At 39.5% G+C, this 9260-nt stretch overlaps 1 protein-coding gene and 1 pseudogene across 1 annotated transcript in view; one reads left to right on the top strand and one right to left on the bottom strand.

The window, feature by feature from the left end:
- LOC102820740 overlaps positions 1–3782 on the top strand; it is a 5963-nt pseudogene extending 2181 nt beyond the window's left edge.
- Positions 1–9260, bottom strand: part of DMGDH (dimethylglycine dehydrogenase) — a 114303-nt gene that overhangs the window by 99791 nt on the left and 5252 nt on the right. Inside the window, exon 2 of the mRNA XM_006875190.1 lies at positions 6710–6884. Coding sequence (XP_006875252.1) covers positions 6710–6884 — 175 coding nt within the window. The remainder of the gene's footprint in view (positions 1–6709; positions 6885–9260) is intronic.

Genomic DNA, 9260 nt, shown 5'->3' with positions numbered 1-9260 from the left:
CCTTGATAGATGGCTTTAAACTGAAGGCTTTAAAGGGAATGTCAGAGTAGTTCCGCCTGGAATGACTGCTTGAGAGCACACTGGAACTTTACCCTCTTCAGGCTAATTTTCCCATGTGTATCAGCGCGTCTATGCCCAGGCTACCAGAACATTGTATTGAATATGCAAGAATTTTACAGTGGCCTAAGGGACTGCCTTTTGGAGAAGAAATTCCATCAGATGGAGATGATCCTGATCATATTCAGTGGATTTTCCAGAAATCCCTAGAGAGAGCATCACAATATAATATTTGTTGCTGCTGTTAGGTGCCATCGAGTCAGTACCAACCCATAGCGACCTTATGCACAGCAGAATGAAACACTGCCTGATCCCGGGCCAACCTCTCTACTGTTGTCATGCTTGAGTCCATCGATGCTGCCACTTGGCGAATCCATCTTGTTGGGGGTCTTCCTCTTTTTCTCTGACCCTACACCTTACCAAACATGATATCTTTCTCCAGCGACTGGTCCCTCCTGACAATATGTACGACGTATGAGAAACGAAGTTTGGCCATCTTGGCCTCCAAGGAGCACTCTGGCTGCATTTCTTCGAATACGGATCTATTGGTTCTTTTGGCAGCCCATGGCACTTTCAATATTCTCCTCAATACCATAACGCAAATGCATCAATTCTTCTATGGTCCTCTTTATTCACTATCCAGCTTTTGCATGCATATGAGGTTATTGAAAATACCATGGCTTGGGTCACATGTCACTTAGTCCTCAAGTTGACATCTTTGCTCTTCAACACTTTAAAAAGGTCTTGTGCAGCAGATTTGCCTAATGCAATACATCGTTTGACCTCTTGACTGCTGCTTCCGTGAGTGTTGATAGTTGATCCAAAAAAAAAATGAAGCCCTTGACAACTTCAATCTTTTCTCCATTGATAAGAATGTTGTTTATTGGTCCAGTGGTGAGGATTTTGGTTTCTTCATATTGAGAGTTAACGAAGGCTGTGCTCTTTGATTTTCATCAGTAAATGTTTTAAATCCTCTTCACTTCCAGCAAGCAAGGTTGTATCATTTGCATATTGCAAGTTGTTAATAAGTCTTCCTCCAATCCTGATGCCATGTTTTTCTTCATAGAACCCACCTTCTCAGATTATTTGCTCAGCATACAGGTTGAATAAGAATGGTGAACGAATACAACCTTGTCGCACACCTTTCTTAATTTTAAAACATTCAGTGGTCCCATGTTCTGTTCAAACAACTGCTTCTTGGTCCAGGTACAGATTCCTCATGTGTTCCTTAAGTGTTCCGGAATACTCCTACTTCACAATGTTGTCCATAGCTTGTCATGATCCATGCAATCGAAAGCCTTTGCTTAGTCAATAAAGCACAGGTAAACATCTTTCTAATATTCTCTGCTTTCATCCGAGATCCATTGAACATCCGCAATGATATACCCCATTCCACAGCATCTTCTGAATTCAGATTGAACCTCTGGAAGTTCTCTGTCAATGTACGATTGTAGCCATTTCTGTATTGCCTTTAGCAAAACTTTATTCACATGGGATATGAAAGAGATTGTCCAATGATTTCTGCATTCTGTTGGGTCACCTCTCTTTGGAATGGGCACAAATATGGATCTCTTGCAGTTAGCCAGATAGTTGTCTTCCAAATTTCTTGGCAGAAATGAGTGAGTGCCTCCTGTGCTGCCTCATTTTCTTGAAAGATTTCAAGTTGCAGTCCATCAACTCCTGGTGCCTTGTTCTTTGCCAATTCCTTCAATGCACCTTGGACTTCCTCCTTTAGTATCATTGGCTCTTGATCATATGTTACCTCTTGAAATGGTTGAACATTAACCATTTCCTTTTGGTACAGTGACTCTGTGTATTCCTTCCATCTTCTTTTGATGCTTTCTGCATCATTCGATAATTTGCCCAGAGAATCTTTCAGTAACAAAAGTCAAGACTTGAATTTTTACTTCAGTTCCCCCAGCTTGAGAAATGCTGAGAGTGCTCTTCTAATTCCAGATCTCTGTTTTCTGATTCCAGATCTTTGCACATTTTATTATAATATTTGGCTTTATCTTCTCGAGCTGATCTTTGAAATTTTCTGTTCAGCTCTTGGACCTCCTCATTTCCTCCATTTGCTTTAGCATCTCTACGCTGGAAAGCAAATTTCAATGTCTCTCTGACATCCATTTTGACCTTTTCCTTCTTTCTTGTCTTCTCCATGACTTTTTGCTGTCTTCATGTATGATGTTCTTGATGTCATCCCACAACTCTTCTGGTCTTCTGTCTTTAGTGTTTAATGTATTAAATCTGTTCTTCAGATGATCTCTAAATTCAGGTGGGATAAATTCAAGGTCATATTTTGGCTCTTGTGGACTTGTTTTCATTTTCTTCGCTTCAGTTTGAATTTATATATGAGTAATTGATGGTCTGTTCCACAGTCTTCCCCTGGCCTTCTTTTCACTGATGACATGGAGCTTTTCCATCATCGCTTTCTGCAGATGTAGTTAATTTGATTTCTATGTATTCCTTTTGGTGAGGTCCATGTGTATAGTTGTCTCTTATGCTGTCTAAAGAACGTATTTGAAATGAACAAATCATTGGTTTTGCAGAATTCTATCATGCGTTCTCCAGCATCATTTCTATCACCAAGGCCATATTTTCCAACTATTGATCCTCCTCTTTGCACCCAACCTTTGCATTCCAATCACCACTAATGATCAATACATCTTGATTGCATGTTTGATCAATTTCAGATTGAAGAGATTGGTAGAATTCTTCTATTTTATCCTCACTGGCTTTAGTGGTTGGTGTGTAAATTTGAATAATAGTGGTATTAACTGGGCTTCCTTGTAGGCACATGGATATTATCCTATCACAGACAGTGTTGTGTCTCATAACTGATCTAGATATGTTCTTTTTGACAATGAATGCATCACCTTTCCACTTCAATTTGATATTCCCGGCATAGTAAAACATGTGGTTGTCAGATTCAAAATGGCCAATACCAGTCCATTTCACCTCACTAATGCCTAAGATATTGATGTTTATGCATTCCATTTCATTATTGACAACTTCCAATTATCCCATATTCATACTTCGTACATTCCATGTTGTGATATTCAATGGATGCTTACAGCTGTTTCTCTTCATTGAGTTGTGCCCCATCAGCAAATGAAGGTCCCGCTGGCTCTTCTCGCATGGGCTTTACTCCATTTGTGTCATCATGGTCAGCTCTACTTTGAGGAGGCAGCTCTTCCCCAGTCTCATTTTGAGTGCCTTCCAACCTGAGGGGCTCATTTTCTGGCACTGTATCAGACAGTGTTTCTCTGCTATTCATAAGGTTTTCAGTGACTAAATATTCAGAAGTAGTTCGTCACTCTTTCTTCCTAGTCTGTCTTCATCTACAAGCTCATCTGAAACCTGTCCTCCATGGGTGACCCTACTGGTATTTAAAATACCAGTGGCATAGCTTTCAGAATGACAGCAACTCGCAAGACAACACAGTACGACAAACTGACAGACAAGTATGACAAACAAGTGCATACATCCCACTTGATAATTACTTGATATTCAATTATGTAGATGGGCTATATACATACACATTTGAAGCAGAGAGAAAGGAAAATAGCCCAGCTTGTAGTCAGCTTCCTCAAAATTTTCCGTTTCAGCCATCAGCTAAACTGCAGGAGGTTTTGGATTATCTAACTAATAGTGCTTCTTTGCAAGTGAAATCTCCAGCCATTGCAGCCACATTAAAGGGGAAAAATAGAACACTTTACTTATAGTCGGTAACTTCTATTGAAGAATGAACAAGGCCAAATCTCTCCACAACATTGAAAGAGTTGGGACTCATTGATGGACAAGAACTGGCAGTTACTGATATCACCCACAGATCATGCAATTCAAACTTCATTTTACTTCTTAAGGAAAATAAATTTGCAAACCCATGGAAATATTATACTTTGTGGATGCCAAATAAATTTAATGTCACTTTTAGCATTAATGTTGCTGGAATTTATATATATACACAACAAACTGCTCTTTTTTTAAAACTCTGTAACTTTCCCTTGAAGACAAAATTTTAGGATTGTTACCTGTAAGCATTTTCATTAATAATAAGAGAAACGATGCCTGGAATGATGATGTATAAATGTTTTGCTTCTCTTAGAAGAGAGAGACAAACGTCCTTTTGGGTGTGAATTTTGTGTCATGGTCAAAGAATGTATTCTTCAACTTTCGGTGGAGCACCTACATATACAAAAGATGCCCCTTTAAAGAAAATACGGAAGTTAAGTTTTAAATAATATTATACACTACCACGTATTTGAGACATTGAATATAGAGTATGCCTTGCTTAATTCATAGAGCATTTCTCACTTAATTCAATGTTCATTTAGTTGTGGCTGTTCAGATTAATATAAATTATTGTGAAGGATTATTTTGTCTATGATAATATGTGAATGTTGTAATAGCTGAAATTTTGTGCATGGAAATGGGGATATTTTCATGTATTTATTGTGCCAGAGAGGCCAATGTGCACAATATTAAAGGCAAGATGTTTAAAAGAATTTAATGTTATAAAAGTTATCACAGACGCTTTCACATTATTCATTAATAAAATTATATATTGTCTAAAAAAAAAGGAAAGGGATGCTGAGCAGAGAATGTTGTTATTAAGAGTCTTCGGGTTAGTTCTAACTCATAGCGACAGTGTATAAGGTTTCTGAGAAGTGGCTGTTGAGTTTGAACCGCCAACCTTGTGGTTCAGGGCTTATCCCACAATTCCACGCCAGAACTCTCTGCCCAGCTCTTCCTCCAGAAGAAAATGGTGCCAGCAGTCATAAAAACTTCCTTTCCTATCCTTGTTGGACTTCAGAAATAATTGGTTTGGCAATATGAAAGAGGTGTTAATTATATCATTTACCTGAAACACTTTCCATTTAAGCCCAATTACTATGCAGCACTGGGACAATTACATATACTATGAAGTATGCAAGATTGACTTACTCATGTGTTTTATTTCATTTAACACTAAAACTGTGTCCCACATTCTCAGTCTTCATATTTAAACACTCATGAAGCAAGCTATTATCTCAGACCACAAAATTAAAATCATAAATTAATACAAATAAAGGGACCACTAAACCCAGGGGAGTACAGGTAGAGGACTTGAGCCCATGTTCAGGCTTGCACCGTCAGTATCGCTTAATGCGAAAGCTAACATTTATTAAACACATTTGTATTTAATAACTTTACACATATTAGCTCATTTAATCTTCATGACAGACTTACTACGTAGGTCCTATTTTTACCCCTGTTATATACATCAGGAAAACAGGCACTTAAATGACTTACTGGGAATTACATGGGCAGAAAGCAAAAGAGCCAGAATTTTGGATCTAGAAGGCAAGCTAAAACCAAACCTAATTATTGCCTTTGAGTTGATTCCAACCCAGAGTGAAGCTCAATAGGTTTTTCTGAAACTGTAAATCTTTATGGGAGCAAACAGCCTCATCTTTCTCATATAGAGCAGTTAATTAATGGGTTTGAACTACCAACCTATAGTTAACAGCCTAACACCAAACCCATAGCACCACCATGTCAGCCACTACGTCGAAGTGCCCCAAAGAAACTGCAATGCACTTTCCTACTCCATTAAAAGGAAACCAGCCCTCAGTCAGTCACAGCCCGGAGAGGCTTCTGGAAGAACCATTGTGATGGCTACCCAAGGAGAACCCCAAGTGCAGTTCGAGTATGTGAAAACATCCCCATTATCTTGTGTGGCAACAAAGTGGACATTGGGACAGGAAAGTTAAAGCAAAATCCATCATCTTCCACTGAAAGAAGAATCTTCAGTACTATGATACTTCTGCAAAAAGTAACTACAACTTTGAAAAGTCCTTCCTTTGGCTTGCTAGAAAACTAATTGGTGATCCTAACTTGGTGTTTGTTGCAATGCCTGCTCTTGCCCCACCAGAAGTTGTCATGGACCCAGTTTTGGCAGCACAATATGAGCATGATTTAGAGGCTGCGTAAACAACTGCTCTCCTGGACAAGGATGATGACCTGTAAGAGAACGAAGCTGGAGCCCAGTGTCAGAAGTCTAGTTTTATAGGCAACTGTCCTATGATGTCAGGTGCAGCGTGTTTGCCACTTTTTTATATATAGCTAAGCAGAATATGGACTCCTGGTGTGGTGCTGTGGGTTAATGTGCCAGACTGCAAAGCCGTTTGAACTGCAAGGTCGGTGGTTCAAGCTCACCGGGTGATCCTCGGAAACCCTATACAGGGTCGCTATGGGTAGGAACCGACTCAACGGCATTTCACAACAACAACAACAACAAGCAGAACATGTGCTAATCTTTGGGATGCTGAAGGAGATGAATGGGCTTTGGATTGAATGTAGCAGTTAAAAATACCTTCATTTTTGGAACTGCATATCTAGCTGTTGGAACACAGTTTGTTTCCTTTTTTGAGTTTCAAATATACAACTGCTACAGTCGCTATTCACACTATTCAGTGGTGAAATCTTGTTTGTTACTGCCATTCCCATACCTACTGTTTAGAACCAGAATAAAGTTTTATTTCAAATATCTTAAAAAAGAAAGAAAGAAAGAAAATCCAAAATTTTTGCAGTGGTGAGTTGTAAATGGCAAAGAGATTCTTACACAATTCAGAATGATAGCTAAACAATTTTGAGGTGTTTTTCTTACTGCGTGCCAGGTAGATCCAGCAGTGAGCTCTGATTTCTCCAGAAGGACCACATCCTTCATCCCAGCTTTGGCCAGGTGATACGCCAGACTCACACCAATGCAACCACCTCCAATGATCACTGTTTCTGCTCTGTCTTTCCATTTTGTTTCTGTAGATAAAGGTGGCTTTCCCTCTCTGGAAGACAAAATTTTTTAAATGATAAATTTGCTAGGATATGGTAGCTATAGGCTTTGTCCAAATAAGGTAAGTTTTCCCTTACCCGTTTAGTAATTTAATGCCTCTTTTTGTGTTGTTGTGTGCTGCCCAATAGGGATTCAGACTTTTAGAGTCTCTGTGGGCCAGAGCAGAACTGCCCCACAGGATTTCCAGGACTATAATCTTTACAGATGGGGTCCTGGTGTGGCGCTACAGGATAAGCACTGAACTGAAAGGTCAGTTTGAAGAGCAAGTTTGTTGGTTCAAACTCACCAGCTGCTCCTCAGAAACCTTAGACAGGATCGCTATGAATCGGAACCAACTTGATGGCACTTAACAACAACAATCTTTACAGAAGCAGACTGTGGAGTGCTGGTCAGTTCAAATGGTCAACCTTTTAGGGCAACAGCTGAACAGTCAACCACAGGGCTCCTTCAATGTCTTCTTGTTGCTGTTAGGTGCCATTAGTCAGTTCTGACTCATAGCGACCCAATGTCCAACAAGACGAAACACTGCCTGGTCCTGCGCCATCCTCACTGTTGTTTTTATGGTTGAGCCCATTGTTCCTGCCACTGTTTTGATCCATCTCATTGGCGGGTTTCCTCTTTTCCACTCACTCACCACTTTACCAAGCAGGATGTCCTTTTGTCTCTTTGTTGTTGATGTTTGTGTGTCTTGAGTTGTTTCTAACTCATAGCAACACTGCATAGGGTTTCCGAAAGTAGCTGGTGGACTAGAACTGCAGACGTTGATATTACCAGTCCTGTACTAATCCTTAGTCTCTTTTGTTGTTGTTGTTGTTAAGTGCTGTCGAGGTTCCAACTCATAGCTACCCTGTATAGGGTTTCTTATGAGTAACTGGTGGGTTTGAAATGCTGACCTTGCAGTTAGTAGTCCAGTGCTTATCCTACAGTGCCACATCAGTACCCCCTAGTCTCTTTTGTTGTTGCTGTTAAGTGTGGTCAAGTTGGTTCTGACTCATATACCAACCCTAAAAAGAGTGGCTGATGGGTTTGAACCGCTGATCTTGGTGTTAGCAGTCCAGTACCACATCCCTTTGTTGTTGTTGTTGTTAAGCGCCATTGAGTCGGTTCCAACCCATAGTGACCCTGTATAGGGTTTCCAACGAGCAGCTGGTGAGCTTGAACCACCAACCTTGAAGTTCAAACAGACTGCAATCCAGTGCACTAACCCACAGTGCCACATCAGGACTCCAAAATGCCTACAGAACCTGGAACTCCCAGGCAATCTCCCATCCAAGTACTAACCAAGCAAGACTGCTTAGCTTCTGAGATCAGATGAGATAAAGTGCATTCAGAGTGCATAGACCCACATCCCTTTAGTCTCCTTTAGTGGGGGTCAGTTCCTCAGACTTTTGTGTGTTTCATGACCTTGGCATATTTAGAGTTGTTGTTAAGTGCCATCGAGTCAGTTCTGACTCATAGTAACCCTGTATAGGGTTTCCAAGGAGTGGCTGGTAGCAGATATTTAATAGAATTCACCTCATTCTGGGTTTGACTAATGCTTCCTCATGGTTAGATTCAGGTTAAACATTTTTGGCAAAAATGCCACTGAAGTGATGTGTCCTTCCCAGAATATCTTATTAGAAGACATGTGATGTTGGTTTATCCCAATATTAATGTTGTTATGTTTGCTGACTTGCCTAAATGGTATCTATTAGATTTTTCCATTGTAAAGTTATTTTAAGCAATATGTGGAGTGATGCTTTGAGACCATATAAATATCCTATGCCTCATCAAGTTTTCACTGAGTGGTTTTAGCACCTACTGATGTTTTTCTAATCCCATCATTTCTTAGTTGTAGAAATTGCCATTCTACTGGAAGGAAGTGTTTTCCTTTCTTCTGTTTGCTTATTTGTCTTTATTGTTTATTGATATTACTCTGAATTCATGGGTATTTATTTTTTCAATGGGTTATAATTTATTACTATCCTTCATTTACTTGGAAACCAAGTTGTCCCAGATTTGACCAGGAGGAGACTCTTCCAGTTGCCTCCTGTGTCCTTTTGACATGCCCCATGATTCCTTCAGCACTTTCTTACTTTCTGCAGTCACACTCCAGTACTTTTGTTTAACCAACTTTCAAATAACTTTTGTCATCTCATTGGGTGCTGTGCAAGAAATAAAATAATGCACTTATGACATAGAAATACATTTTTAAATGGTTTGGAACTATTTTATACTCCGGTTTAAACTGTTATAGTAGAAACAAACTAATAATTTTTTTTAAGTTTCTTCTTTTGCATTGAAATGAATATACATACATATATACGTATGTATGTATGTTGTTGTTGTTATTGTTGTTAAATGCTGTCAAGTTGATTCCAACCCATAG

This window comes from Chrysochloris asiatica, unplaced genomic scaffold (genome assembly GCF_000296735.1).
Source record: "Chrysochloris asiatica unplaced genomic scaffold, ChrAsi1.0 scaffold00313, whole genome shotgun sequence".
NCBI lineage: Eukaryota > Metazoa > Chordata > Mammalia > Afrosoricida > Chrysochloridae > Chrysochloris > Chrysochloris asiatica.
The sequence above is the reverse complement of the archived record's forward strand: the minus strand, read 5'-3'. Positions and strand labels throughout refer to the sequence as shown.